Genomic DNA, 15636 nt, shown 5'->3' on the forward strand with positions numbered 1-15636 from the left:
GGGCAGTGTCACTGGCCCTCATATGTGGGATCCGAACCGGGGCCCTCTGGCATCCCAAGCCAGCTCTTAACCAACGCGCCACTCGGCCGGCCCAGGTTAAACTTTTTTAAGTTAAATAAACATTGACATCAGATAAAATAATTTCTAAAAAATCAATGTGAGCGAATGGGAAAATTCTAGTGGGGTGTAAACGTCACCAAAAAGGACTTTTTTTTTTTTAAACTGAAAGAAAGAGAATCACTTGCAAAAGAGCAAGTGATGCTTCCGTTCCTCCAGCCTTCGGGGGAATTCATAAAGGAAGTGTCGACCCAGAAGCCATGCACGGAGAGATTTGGTTATTTGACCAAGCCCACAGTTTGCCCCTCAGGGGAAAACTTACTGAATTAAGTGGTGTCAGATTTTAGACAGCACGTAACAATTCCGGGTACGTCCGGTGGTTCCACGGGCAGGCCTCAAGCACCTGGGAAATATCTCCAAACCAAATATCTCTTCCCATTTGGACAAAAATGCTGATCTGTTTATAGAAAGCTTATAAACTCTAGGAACTCCTTCATCTTTTTCTTTCAAATATGTTAAATAGTTGTGATTGTTTGCAAATGTCATCTTTACGAAAACATGCCCTCTGTGCTTCACTCATCTAACAGCCCTTCTCAGGGGGGACTGTGCCAGGTCTGGGGCTGAGTGCCAGGTGTCACGGGACCAGGGCCTCACAGAGGGCCTCTCAGACGCAGATTCTAAGACTTCAGACTGACGTAGAGGTTAGAGCTGGTTAAAAGGAAAGGCAGCTTCTTACACTAAGTGCCTTAAAATGTAAAATTGTTTAAATGTCAGTTTGCTTGGCCATCTAGACCCCCAAATTTGAATTTTACTGACTGAAATAATGGACCCACTCTCCAGAAACACCTATGGGATGGCTCATGACACGGAGGAAAAGCTTTCTTTCCATAAACAATTTAGGAGAAGCAATACTGTGCCATGCTGTGGAATATATAAACAGACGTCAGGACAGTCAAGGCTCCTACTTCGCACTAGGCTTACTCATCTCTTTGGCAGTTCCTACCCGATGGCCACACTATCAGGATGGGTTTGTGATGTGGATTAGGTCTATTTAAATTAAGGCTTCCTGTTACCAGACTGACTGGCTGTTGGATAATTAGCTCAGAAAACAACTTGAAAATGTAAACTTCCCTTGGTCTGGCAAAGGGAGTGAAAAATAATGTTTGTTTGTTGAATCATTACTGTGTAATAAACGCAGCTGGTATCGTTGACATAGTGGTGGAACCCAGGGGTCGTAAAACTCCATGCTTTTCAAGTTTTTACCGTTGGTTCATTTACTAAATTTTCTGGGAATATAATAATACATTTCGGAAGTGCTTTAATCTCGTTGTTTTGTGCCAGTAAACACAGAAACCATGACCTGTGTGTATTAATAGTACAGTTGCTCGTGTTTCGGCTACTCACAGATAACATGTGTGAGAAACCAGGGCCATGTTCTGCAAATAAGACAAGTATGACTTTATTTATGAGTCAAATGTAAAAGTCTGAGTACTCTCCATAAGAAAATCATGAAGTATCAGATGTACAAGGACCACAATGTAAGTCTGCCACGTGGAATTTGTTTTATTTGGTTCTCCTTACATGTACGACAAGCTCAACTTCTACATTTCATGTCAGTGTAGTGTGTGCAGACAGCATATTCAGTGAAACCTCCAATAACTTTTTTCAGTGCTATGGTGAGTGATTAATTTTTCAGGGATTATATAGATGGGAACCAGGTATTATAGTGCTCTCAGAGATTATAAGATAAATTTTAAACTATTAAAAAAGAACTCAGATTAGTGACATCGATCTGACATACTCAATGTCTTTTAAGCACAATGTTGTCATTGCAAAGTTGTTACCTTAGAAATTATTCTATGGCTTTCTAATTACTTTTTATGAAAAGGACATTTCTCTCCTATTTGTTAAAAAGAAGATTTATTTAAAGCTATCTGTGTTCTAGAAACTAGACAGAATTTCATTTTTGGCTGGCACAATAAATGATACAGCTGCTTATTTTTTCTCAACATAAAAGTATTTAGATTTTTCTTAGTTTAAAAAGTTTGTTTACATGAAGTTGCCCAATCCACATTTCAAATCCACAGAGTCACCTCTGTGCCTCTCTGAATCCAAAACACTGGGAATTGGTTTCTCTGAGCTCAGTAGCTGCCAGCTGCAGTAAAAGAAAGAACAGTGGGGACAGCAGAGCCTGTCTGTGTCGGTGCTGTAACTGCGTGGGGTCACAGCTGTCCCCTCACAGTCCGCGCTTCTGACGCCTGTTTCTCCTCCTTTAGAATGGACTCAACGCTCTGCACCTGGCTGCCAAGGAGGGCCACGTGGGGCTGGTCCAGGAGCTGCTGGGAAGAGGGTCCTCCGTGGACTCCGCCACCAAGGTAGTGCACGCTGGGGTCGTTTCCTCGGAAGAGAGGAAGGGGCTTACCTCCTTTCCCTGTTTGCTGGAACACCAAGATTCTTACTGATGAAGACCTGAAATTGAAACTTTTCCATTAAACTTGGCAGAGTTTGAAGTTTAGGGACGTACCAGACATGAGACAATTCTGTGTACCTCGTTTATAAAATTTTGGCATTTTTCCTTGATTCACACAGAGACTGGGTTAATATCCTCTGTAGACAGTAGTTCCTATTTTCTTAAGGTGCATTCATTTTTTTAAACTAAATTTATATAGTAAACATCTCAGTGGAAATGAACAAGCCATTTTCATGCTTTAGTTCAATTGTTATGTGTTTTCATGTATTCATTTAACTTGGTAAGAGAATATATAGAATTCTTTATGCTCTAATGGCAAAGAGATTTGGGGTCCTGGATCGCATTATTAGGGTAAAATTAGATTTTGTCACTGTAATGTATGTTTGTGAAGAAACTGACCCATTTCTAAGGAAATGGGCAAGGTGCTTAGTACACTACAAACGTGCTCCCTTGTTGATCCTGCTTTTGCTGAAATACATTTGAGCGTGTGTTTGGGGAGTCATTTCAGAAACAACAGGTATTTGAAAAACATTACCACTGGTGACAAATCTTTGTCTTTATGGGGTGAAATTTTAATTTGGAAAAAAACAGTAGCCAATCAGATCAAGCTTGCGGACCAGGACTGCAGTGGGATGACCCATGGTTGTGGGCGAGACAGAGAGAGGCGGGCACTCGGGCCTGGAGCTGGGGCGTTAGTGCCTTCACGGCCAGACAGGGAGGTGCTGGAGCCGTTAGAATGAGGCCATGAACCTGGTCTTCAGCTTGTGCATAATCTGCAAAACACAGCTGGCCCTGCTCACAACATCCGACACAGCAGTTCTGGTGGAAATTTAAAAACCAGAAAACAAACCTCAATGTCTCTGGCAATTCCAAAGAAGTTAAAATATAAGATCACTATTGGCAACAAATTCCTTACTTTGGACATGAAGAAGAAATAAGCCTCTTTATTAACATTTGTCTTGATCACATCAAGTAAATGTTAAGTAGTTAGAGAGTGTCAGTTGGAATATATATCGGACTGTTGGCGTCCCCCCAACCCCCACCCCAGCAGTCCGCATCACTGTATTCATTAAACCAACCACTCTTTGGTTGCTTAAGTGTTTCTTGCTATTTTCTTTTTTCTTTCCCTTTAAACTCTTGATATTTTAAATTATAGTTTCCCTTTAAATCACAGATTATAATTGTAGAATTTTAGGCCCAGAAAGAACTCACACTTCACGCACCTCACGGCCCTCACAGCAGCGTGTGGGTGGCCGGTGGGAGCCCAGCCCTGCCACATCCGTCGCTGACCCTGGACTTGTGACAGGCAGAAGAGAGCACAGTGCGGGGTGGTCGGTGTTTTGATGGTCAGAAATGATCCCTTCCCAACGTTGGCTGTGATCTTGATAGAATGACAAGTTCTAACCACTTGAAATAATCTGCAAAATTGAAGATGCCTGTACATTTGGATTTCTATAAAATTGGAAACGGGTAACATTTTCTGTTTGGTTTTTTCAAAACAGAAGGGGAACACTGCTCTTCACATTGCGTCTCTGGCGGGACAGGCGGAGGTTGTCAGAGTTCTCGTCAAGGAGGGAGCCGACATCAACGCGCAGTCTCAGGTACGAGACCCAGAGGCTGCTGTGAGTGTGCGTGAGTTCGCACAGCTTCGTGGGCTTGATGTAAGGGACCCGGCCAGCTCTTGGGTTGGAGGTTTACTGTAAACACTTCTGTTCTTTATTCGGCCAAATTGCTTTATTAACTCACGCTATGACATTTCTTATTTTTTTGATGTATCGTGAGTGCCCTGTTAATATCACTGAAAATTTGTCACGGGCACAGTTTCTCACTGTCTTTAAGTGCAGTAAAAGAGAATAGAAAGTGTTTTTCCAGGGTGACTGTGCCATCTGCGAGCTAGGAATTATTCATGCAGGCTCTGTATTGCTCTATAGAAGTATTTTCTCTCCTTAAATTAAAAAATCCTCAAAAAGATTAGTATTCCCATGGGCATCTACTATAAAGTGGAATCGCACTACCTTGGTGACATCGCACCTGAACGTGGGCTTTCCAGAACTCCTGAGGGAAATAGGAAAACTGGAGACCCACGGCCTGTGATACGCACAGGAAGTGCTTGTTCTCAAAATGAAATTAAGAAAAAGGTTAAAAGAATAATCAAAATGCATTCATACTGTAAACCTTATCCCTGTATTTTTTTTCTGGTGAGAAGGGGGGAATATTGCTTTGCCTAAAGCTTTACTCTTGGAATCCATTATGTGTTTACGTAGAAATTGAGGTGCGTGTCTTTATAACCAAAACCAGTCCTCTTCTCTAGTTTTTAAGATTTTTAGCCTTTCTGATAACATAGGCCACACCACGGGGACCACTGGCAAAACACAGCGGCTCCTCTGCAGCCATTCTTTGGGACAGTGTCACCAGCTCCCAGGAGGCCTTCGTACAGGAGTGTCTGTTTCTTTTGCTGGCCATTCACTCGTCATGCAGACATGGCTCTAGCTGTGTAAATGGACCCACAAAACACTAAACGGCAGAGCTTAGAGTCAGCGCTGTTTTCTATGACTTTGACTATAGGGGCAAGTCTGCTGAAACAATGACAGAGAAGACATTATCCATTTTCGTCTCTGTAATATCAAACTATTTTAAATAACCTAATTTCTCCCTTACAACCCAAATTTCTAGTTTAATACACATGAATATTTTAATATTTATTGGGAATAAATCACTCTCTAAAAATATTTATTAAATGAAAAATTTTAAAAATTGGTGCCATCTGTAAAGAAGTCCTGTCTGTCCCAGGAAGCATGGTGACATCTTGGGCTTGGCAACACAGGACTTTAAACATGGTCTCCAGAGGGAGGGCTCCAGCCCCCCGAGACTTCCTGACCATTGTGGGTGGCATCTGAGCCTCCTCTCCTCACAGGCTCTCAGACGGTGCATGCAGGATGTGAGGGAGAAGCAGGCGTGGGAACGCATTGTCCGACTGCTCGGTGTGGACGCGGCCTTCAGGAGCACGGCCTCGCAGTCCTGGCCAGTCCCCTGGCCCGTCGGCTCCTTTTGACAGACATCCACGAAGATGGTGTTGTTAGCATCTAGAAGGGTCTTGGTTCCTTTTCTCGGAATGACTAGTGGGACATAGTGATGTCACATATTGTTGTTAATCTTTTTGGCACCATATTCCATTAGCTCAGCTTAAGATTTATATTGTAGGAAATCCTGACAAATAGCCTCAAGCTGATTTTTATATTGTGATAAAGTTTTAGAGTGAGAAAAATTAATAATTAAAATTTAGGATGATTTTCTAAATGCCTAAGTCATTTCATAAGGCCTATGACATGATTTGCTATGTTGAATTTGAGTAGCCATCATGCCAATTAACAGAAATTACTATTACTTAGAATATTTTATAATTTGCTAAGTGAAGTAAAATATGCGACTTTATATAAAAGGGTGATCCTGTTGCTCCTGTGTATGAGCAAAGGCTTGCTTTTAAGGGATGTTGGACAAGAGTCCTTCTTCGTACATGATCTTGTTGGTCCTGTCCTGTTTAAGACACAGATTTCTGCTGTGACAACAGTGGACGTCAGGTCAATGGGTGGGAGCCATGCTGGGGTCGGCTGGACAGTCACTTCCTTCAAGAGCCAGGAAAAGGGCTGAGGAGTCCCGATGCACAGCATGCGTGTTCCGACTGTGCTCAGATCACACCTCCTGCTGCGTCTCTCTAGGGACGTGTGCAAGGCACGTGCAGGACGGCCGCCCAGCACTTTGCCTTGGAACCTGTGGGTCACCTGAACGGGGACCATGGAGGCTAGTGTTGAATTAAGTGAGAAAGTCTCTGACAGCCTCCACAGAATAAATGTTCAGTCAACGCTTGGGTTTGGCGACACAGGACTCTAAACATTGTCTCCAGAGGGAGGGGTCCAGAGGTTCCCTGTAGTGAGAGGCCATCTTTCTGCCCCAGAGCAAGTCTCTCAAACTGCAGCCAGTGGTCACCTGCACGGCTGCTCAGTGCTCGCTAACTCCCGCCCCCCCAGACTTCCTGACCGTTGTGGGTGGCGTCTGAGCCTCGTCTCCTCACAGGCTCTCAGACGGTGCATGCAGGATGTGAGGGAGAAGCAGGCGTGGGAACGTGTCGTCCGACCGCTCGGTGTGGACACAGCCTTCAGGAGCACGGCCTCGGAAGGCTCATGGGTCTTGGAGACGTACTGCCTTCTCGTGTAAACTGGGAGACACACATGAGCGTGCCTTCGCACAACACAGTGCGATGTGGTGGTCAGTGTCTTAAGCCATGGAGAATTCCAGAACCCCCAGCAGGAGCAGTTAGGCATTTTCAGTAGAATTCTGTGATGGGCATAACAGCACCTGCAGGGGTGTGTGCCCGAGGGGTAGCGGTGGGGGCAGCGCAGTGCTGCGTGGCGTCTCCGGAGTTCAGTGGCCCGCAGAGCTCGAGGCCCTGGGGACGGCTGTTTGGTGCAATAATGGGCTAGAAGACACATTAGAGTGACTTGCGATGGACGCTTGCTTCCTGAAAACACAGGCACCCTCAGAAAACCTTTTCCCGGCATCTAAACATCCTCCAAACTGTCCTGCATAAATTATGCCGGATGCTTTCTGGCAATCTGTCTGGGCGTTTGTTTGTCACCTATATAACCTGTACTCCTGTTAGACTCAGAGATATGATTTTTAAAAATTGTTCCAATTATATACTATCAAAGAAATTATACTTTTAAAAAGTTTTTAAAGTTTTTTCAGAGTGATGAGTTCCTTCAAATTCTTGTAGCACTTTTTACCTGTTGGTGGGTGCCCATCTTGGGTTTACTTTTTAGTGTATATTTACAGCTCCTGCAAAGTAAGCTCCTGCAAGGTAAGCTTCTCGGGGGCAGGTAATTTTTCTCACACTTCTTTATAGTTTTAGGATTTGGCATAATGCTTATGGACACATGATTAGAGGTAAACGTGTGCACTCGGGACCAAGCTTTGCATGTATTCCGTCATTCCTCACAGCAGTGCTAACGGTAATAAAAGGACAAATAATGACATGGCTGCTGGCCATCCTGCCCGGCCTGTCTGATCTTCATTCGCTCTGTCATTATTGATGACAACTAAGACACAGATGGCTCCTTCTCATCCGGGCGAAGCTGCTTCCCCTGGTTCCCATAAGCGCTCTGCCCTCACTGTGGAGCCCAGGGGGCGGCGGTGGAACCCCTTTTCCACCCGGCCCAGACCCTGTGAAAGTCCCGGCGAGCTGCCTGTCCTGAAGGAGAGCCCAGGCAGAGGTTTGAGGTGCAGGATTGGCACTTAACGTTTTGTGAACAGCTCTGCCAAGCGCTGTGCCAGGACAGGAAGAGATTTTGCTGTTGCTGCCACGGAAATCTGGCCGGAATTCCTCCTCCTTAATTTTCTCCAGAAATGTGACTTTGCTCCTCCTACGAGAGTAGTTTTCCTTTGTATCTTTATTGCGCTCTCCATATATAAAATATATCAAAATGATCAGTGTAATAAGGCCAAGTTACCTTGAAAATATCTAATTTTTGTCTCTCCAAAGTGAACTGGCCTGTGTTATGTATATTTGACTACAATTGAAAAAGTAAACTGGATGCGAGAATGGAAATACCTCCATACAGGGGAGGCTGAGTGAAATTGTGGAGCGTGGGAACAGTGACACCTGTGGGCCATGTGGCTTTGCGCTTTTACCTTATGTGGTGCTTGGAGGCTATGATGTTTGCGCTCCCTGATAGTTGTAGAAAGAAAGGAAATGCGATTTTAATAGAAGAAAGGAAGCGTTTGCAGCTCCCATGAGACCCCTAAGAAGTGTTTGTCCAGGGAGCTGACTGTGGCTGGGAATAGAGTCCAGAAGTCACAGAAGCACAGCCGATGACAGCTGGTCTCAGACCCTTAGTGTTGAAGCATGTCTTCATGAGCGATTTAATCTCCTCCTGTCTGTGCAGTGATGTGAACGGCCAAGGACTGTTACTCTCTTTCTGGAAATGGAAAAATCGAGGCACACACAGGAAAACCAAGGTCGGGTAACAGGCTAGTGACGGAGCCACACGCCCACGGCCACTAGGTGTGGACGCCTTCGTGCCGGCAGTCCTCAGGTCCCCCCCGAGCTGCGCCCACCCCTGCCGTGTGGGAGGCCCAGGGCCCTGCCCGCCGCCCAGAGGAGCGGCCCCAGCTCAGGCCCATCCGCCCTCAGAGCCCTTTTACCAAACACTTTTGAGCACGTGGAAGCCGTAAACACACTTTCTAAAATATGGTTGGCGATGTCCTTTTGAGTCGTTCGTATCTAGGCCTACATTGTTCTACTTTTTCTTGGAGTTGCTTGTGTTTAGGTCCTTTCATGGGGACTCCAGAAACACGCTTACTTTTCCCCTTTTCATCTTATTTTAATGGTGAGTCCAAATAAGATATTCTGATTTGGTATTCTTGATATTGCATTTTACTGAAAATATACCTCTCGTTTTCTAGAATCCTTTTGCCTGTTTCATGCTCACCACCCTGTCATTTCAATCCTGGGGATTTTATTTTAAAATAGACTTCCCTGTTTGCAGCACAAACATGATTAGGCTGTTATTCTGTTAACTTTCAGATTTTCAGACCTGACCATTAGTGCCAATTGCAAGATGTCGTGACCATAGGTTACAGTCCCAGAATTTTAGGGTTGCATATACCCACTATATGCGGTGACCAATTTCTTTTCAGGTGTAGCTCTCTGTAGCTTTTTTCTTCATTGGCTCTTAGTCATTGTCACAAACCATTTGAACCGGGCTGTGAAGAGGAAGAAAGCCTACACAGTTGGCCAGCGTGCCCACCACACTGAATGGTTCCATATGGCCACAGAGCTGTCCTTGGCTCTCGAAACAAAGCTCATGATGGGACATCCTGTCCTCTCTCTCTTTCTCTCTCTCTCCCTCTCTCTCTCTCTCTCTCTCTCTCTCTCTCACACACACACACACACACACACACACACACACATACACGTGTAAAGTGGGATCCATGGTCACAGTTTCCAAAAAAAGCTTTTGTTTTCTGCTATTTTTTTCCTTCAAGTCTATACATACGGTTTTTTCTTAAGAAGTTTCTTATTTTATTCATTGTTGAACGTATCACTGTTGAACTTCAGACTCTGAAGTTCAGATGGATTCAGGGACTTGTGTCAGGTCAGGGAGATGGAGAAGCCAGGACACGTCCGTTGTCCTTTGACTGAAAATCAGCTCGTTGGGAGGCTACAAGTTCGTGAGAGCATCTGTGTCTCTCAGCATTCCAGTAGATGGGAAGTCTGCTTTCTCCATCCTCTGTTCTCCCAGAAGCGTGGAGAAATGATGAGAATTGATGTCTTTAAAATTTTGTATAGAATGGAATCATTATCTCATGTCCCAGTAGAGTTCCAACATTAAAATTACTAGTCTGGTAAAAACACACACATATATCTGAAAAGCATGATAATATTTTCATCTGCAATAAAATAAAGCAATTTTTAAATTTTTGAAATAAAATTAATACTTATATTTTGTCTTTATGCTCATTTATCTGGGTACAGGTCGTATGGAAAAGCTGAACACTAGTTGTCATTTTGTCCTGAAACTTGAAGGAATTAGGGCATAAACATCAGCAAATCTAAATCTTTGGATTATCACTTTGCAAACCTATCCAAGTCTAATATTTCATTTTAGAGGAATTAAGTTTGTAGTAAGACAAGCCTTTTGGGAGAAGAGTAAAATGGCACAGATAGCTCTAAATTTTCTCTTAGGACAGACTTGAATTTCATACAGAAGGCCCTGGTTTTCTCTCCTTCTGAGTTAAATTGGATGACAGGCTACTCTGGAGTAATAGTCAGAATGGTACCGAGCAGTCTGCCTCTTACCTCGGACCTCACAGCACAGGGTGTGCCTTCCACAGCCAAGATATCGGGTGAGACCGTTGGGAAGACCTCCCAACTGCGGTCCTTTGAGGCAGAGATCACGAGCAGAACGAAATGTGGATATAGGCCACTAAGTAAAGCTTGCCAATGGAGAGCTATTGGAAGCCACCCATCCCTCTCTGGCCCAGCAGGTGTGCAGGTATCACCATGAGTTCCAGTCCTTCTGGAGGTACCGTGATGGGGGTCGGGGGCAGCCCGAGGAAGTGATGACTGATCTCTCTCTCTCTCTCTTTCTCTTTCTCTCTCTCTCTCTCAACTCACATAATTTTTTCAATTTAGCTTTTCAAGCATTTATCGAGGTATAATTGACAACAAAATTGTAAGCTATTTAACAAAACATAATGATTTGAGATATATATACACACACACACACACACACACACACACACACACACACATATATATATATATGGTGAAAGAATTCTCCATTCTCCCCTTGAGTTAATTCACACACACATCACCTCACATCTTTTCTTCTATTTTTTTTTGGTGAGAACATTTAAGTTCTACCCTTCTAGCCAATTTCCACTAGACCGTAGTGTTATCAGCCAGAGGCACCATGCTGTATATTAGATCCCAGACCTTATTCATCTTATAACTGAGAGTCGGGCCCCTTTTACCAACTTCTCCCCACCCCCCAGCCCCTGGTAACCACTTTTCTACTCTCCAGTTCCTGTAAGCGCAAATTGTGTGTTTGTTTTTAGAGTCCTCACATAAGCAACCCCACCCAGCATTTGGCTTTGCCTGTCTCATTTATCTCACTCACATCACGCCCTCCAGTGAGTGTTCTCTTGAAGGATTGGGTGTGAGAATGAGCTGTGGGGAGGCAGTGTGCTGGGGGAGGTGAGATCTACACTCAGAGCTGGAACAGGAGGTGGAGCTTGGCCACGTGAGGCCGGGAGGAGGCAGTCCCACTGGGCTGGGGAGCCATTGAAGGCTTTTGTTGGAAGGTGTTTATCGTGAGCCGATAGGATGTGGAGGTGGGCGGTAGAGCAGGAGACGTGGGTGAAAAGGCCACCCCAGTGCAGGTTGGACACCAGCCTGGAGGAGGCCCGGATGGATGAAAGCTCGCCGTTAGGAGCCCATCGCGGGGGTCTCTCTAGAAACAGGTGGTGCTGCTTAGAAGGAGAGCTGGTGTTCGGGGGCTGGAGGAAAGAACCTGCTTGAGAGAGACACAGCGCCGACATCAGAGCACTTGGGAGGTGAGGAAGAGGTGGGACAGGTGACTTCCACGTTCCTCCCTCACCTGGCAGGGCAGCGAGAACACAGGATGAGGACAAGGCTTGGTTTGGCTTTGGTGGGAAGGAGGGCACAGCTCATGAGTTGCATGTAGGCGTCCAGGAGGAGGTTTATGGGAAGTCTGAGCTGTAGGTCTGGAGCTCAGAGGAGAATTCTGGGATGGAACGCAGACATGGCCTCCTGCCTCAGTGGCTGCCAAAGCAGTGGACTTGAATGAGACTGCCAAGGCTCTGAGCCAGGGAGGCAGATGTGGAAGAGGTCTGGGTTGTCGGAAAAGTTTTCTTATTGAAGGAAATAAAATGATGAAGAAAATTTGGGACATATGCAAAAAAAAAATTTTTTTTTAAGTGATAGTAATTGTCCAGAGGACTCTGGGTCCTTACTGTAAAGTGAGTGAAAATAGCAGGCTTGGAAGAATTGCACTGAGAGCCAATGAAGACCAGTGAAATTGGCATTTGATGCCCATGTGGACTGGCTTCAGCTTATGTAATCGCAGTGCAGAAAAGGCAGGGCTCCCGTGAGGACTGAAGGAAATATTTAAGTCTTTGAGGCCAGCACCCTCAGACAACACGAGCTTTCTCACTAGTGCAGTCTGTGACCCCAGGATGGGGATGCACTGCCTAGTGACAGATGGCGTTCCAGTTTTCGGCCTGTAAAGGTGCTTCAGCTAAACATGCTGATTCTGTACTTACGTGACTTAGTAAATATTCACGTGCCATGACCGAGAGAAAGACATTGCCTGTGAGCACAAACCAGGAGTTGCCCTTTGCGATTAGACCTGTTAAGACCGTCATTTGAAAGCAGAATAATCATTATCATCTCAGCGGCCATGACAATGGTTGTTTGGGGCAGGCATGCTCCCGAAAACCCATCTGACAGATCAGCCCAGTAGTTTGTTTCTGGGTACACTTTGAAGCGAACACATCCAGACAGGACAATCAGAATATATTTTTGTTTAACATCTGGATGGGCCATACTTGTGTCCTGTGTAGGTGAGCTTTGAGGAGTAGCGTCTTCCCTCCAAATGATTCAGGTCCAAATTGTAGCTTTTCTGATTTGAGATCAAGACTCTGTGCACTGAGTCTTTTTTAAGCAGATCGAACACTTTCAGAAGGAAAGTGCCGCCATAGGAACCTGTAGGTTGGAGCTAGGCGGCCTCTGTCTCAGTAAGGATGTCAGTCACCTGTTTTCAGGAGCGGGGCTCTCAGCCTTGCCACTTCAGGTGCGAGTAGAGTGCATTTCCCTGGATGAGGACTGCCCCTGACACAGAGGGGCTGGGAGAACCCCTCAAGGGACAGCGCCAGGCACTTCACACACCAGCTCTGTGTCTTCTCTGTCCCTTGTATGAGGTCCAGAGTCTACATGGCAGCTAGCACGTGTCCTCTTTCAAAAGCATGACAACTCTCACCATCTGTCACATTTCCCTACTTCTGTGGCTGCCCAAGTCCGAGTTTTCATCACGGTGCCAAGCTGCTTCTTGATTCTGCTTGTTGCCACTAGATTCTTGCTGCTAACACTGTTTCCACCGGCCCTGATAGCCGTATCCTGGCGATCAATGTAGTTTTAACTATGTGCCTATAGAAACTCTTTGTGAATGTAAATATACACGTATTTCCAGGCGTAAATGATGAATAAATACTCCACAGAGCACCAAGTCTGGGTAAGTGACCGATGGTCTCAGGTGTTGTCTGCATGAGCTCTAGATCATTACATGACCAGTACTTGTTCTCTGAGGTTCTGTCTTTGGCAGGCTGAGAACTAGCACGTGCTGAACAGCTGTTAGGTCTCGAGTGTGTCACGTGGGGCTGGCTACTTGGTGGCTGTTTTTCCTTTCTTGGTCCTTGTGCTGCCTTTGAGCCCTGCCCACCCAGGGGCCTGGGGAAGAGCTTTGAAGGAGTCAGTCGACACCAACCCCACACTCAGGAAGGGAAGAGCTTTCATTGCCCTTGAACTGTTCTGTCGCTCAGACCTTACTGAGCCTCTTTGTAACCCTAGTCCTGTTCTAATTTCTGTTGGTGTAACAGTATAATGCGACGAGCAATGGGACCTTGCTTATATCCCGCACTGTTGATGTCACACAGGAGGTAAGAATAGCACTGAGGTGACCATTGTTGAGTGACTGAAAAAACGTACAGCAAATATTTTGGAATAAAAGAAACAGAAACTTTTAATTCGCAAAATTGAGAAAAAATGTTTGAGTCCTAATGGAGTGGATTTGTGTGTCTGCATCCCACCCTCCTCTGTGTGTTTCAGCTTTTAAACGGCACACAAAGTTCGCTAATCGGTAAATGACCAAAAATGATTGACACTGCTGAAAGAGGTGATCATTTCGTTTCATACATTCATAGATTTTCTGGATCACCTCTTGGCATTAAAGGAAGCCATCTGATCGCCTTCTGTGTTTCCTAACGAAGCTCAGGCTGGTCATGGCAGTTGTTGACGGACTAGAAGAAGTGTGGCCTTAGATGAGTAGGTCCAAAGGAACCATGTGGTGTTTGGATGTGTTTCAAAGACTTAGAGCAGCATTTTATTTTCTTGGAGGCAGTTGGGTAGAAATAAGAAACCTATATGGTAATCATTAATTTACACATTGTTTTGGCATAATGTGCAAGAGAAGTAAAAGAGTTACAGCTTATTTTTAGTATTTAATCTGGAGCGCCCAAATCCTTTGATCCTTACTGTATCTACTCAACCTCAAAATAATAAAACAATAAGCGATTACATCCTTACTGTGGCTGCATTCAAAACAATTACTTCAGGTTTAATGATCTTACTCCCTCGGGGGAACATAAGAGCACCCCACAGTGGTTGTTACTGACTTAATTTTCTCAATAACGTGGACTTCTACGCAGTCTGCTTTTCAGGGTGACACATTTCCTTTTGCTTCTAAGCTGCTGGATCATTTATGAAGCTGCTCAAAAATACACATTTTTAAAGCACTTGTTGTCTGTGTCGCGCACACTGTATTATTACGTGCTAAGGATTGAACCTAGTAATCTGTGTTGTCCAATAATTTGAAGGTCTAGAAGAATTTAAAGAAAATGTATCAGAGAATTAATTTCTATTCAATTTTAACATTAAAATATTTTTAATGATGTTAAAGTTCCATTTCTGATGCTGAGACATTTTCATTACTTCTGTAGAGTATAATCAGGGCACAACATGTGCAAATTTAATTTTAGTTTTTATTTAAAAAATTATTTATTGCATGCACCATAAATGCATTACTGTAGATAGCACATGTGGTGTAGTGAGAAAGCATTTAGTCCAGAGATAGATCAACGTGTGGTTTTTGTCAACAACTCAAATAAAAGTTCGCATTATATGCGCAAAAATAACGATGGAAGAAAACCTACCGTGGAATACCTTATTTTGCATTTGCCATTCACACAGAAAATAATTATTTTAAAATCTCATCACTTGGAAGAGCAAATTTATTTCCTTACTGAGAATGATCTACCTACTGCTTTGTAGTTTAATCTCTTTCTTAAAAAATCTGTTTCATGTTATTTTCTGCACATGTGTCTCAGGGTTACTGAATAATATGTTTATAACATAGTCACAGTAAGTTTTGCTTTTAATACTTTTATTTCTGTGCTATACTTTGTGGTATTCCAGATTTCCTGGAGAATGCATTATTTTGACTAATTGCAATAGTATACGCTGAATTTTAGTGTACATGTCTGTGTAGCTAGCGCGTCTTCAAGTGCAAACCAGAGCAGCTTGCTTCGTACTTGGCTAAGGAAAGGGACTTCCTGGGCTTTCGTGGACGCGAAGTTGATGCATGCAGGGCAAGCTGCCGTGGTTTTTAGGAAGATTAGATTAGTCCAGCATGAGCTTCAGAATTAGTGACGTGTGGGCTCAACCCCAGCTCCACGTCGGAGGTCCTGTGACACTGGACAGTGCTGCTGCTGCCGCTGCTCCTCCTCCTCTTCCTCCTCTTCCTCCTCCCCCTTCT

The 15636-nt window shown here is 44.4% G+C and overlaps 1 protein-coding gene across 22 annotated transcripts in view; it reads left to right on the plus strand.

Moving 5' to 3' along the window:
* The window catches only part of ANK2 (ankyrin 2), a 284146-nt gene that overhangs the window by 150207 nt on the left and 118303 nt on the right, over nt 1-15636 (plus strand). For all 22 annotated transcript variants that reach the window (XM_019656561.1, XM_019656546.1, XM_019656560.1 and 19 more), the window contains exons 3-4: nt 2334-2432; nt 4030-4128. In XM_019656561.1, coding sequence (XP_019512106.1) covers nt 2334-2432; nt 4030-4128 — 198 coding nt within the window. The remainder of the gene's footprint in view (nt 1-2333; nt 2433-4029; nt 4129-15636) is intronic.

The sequence above is a fragment of the Hipposideros armiger genome, unplaced genomic scaffold (genome assembly GCF_001890085.2).
Source record: "Hipposideros armiger isolate ML-2016 unplaced genomic scaffold, ASM189008v1 scaffold_262, whole genome shotgun sequence".
NCBI lineage: Eukaryota > Metazoa > Chordata > Mammalia > Chiroptera > Hipposideridae > Hipposideros > Hipposideros armiger.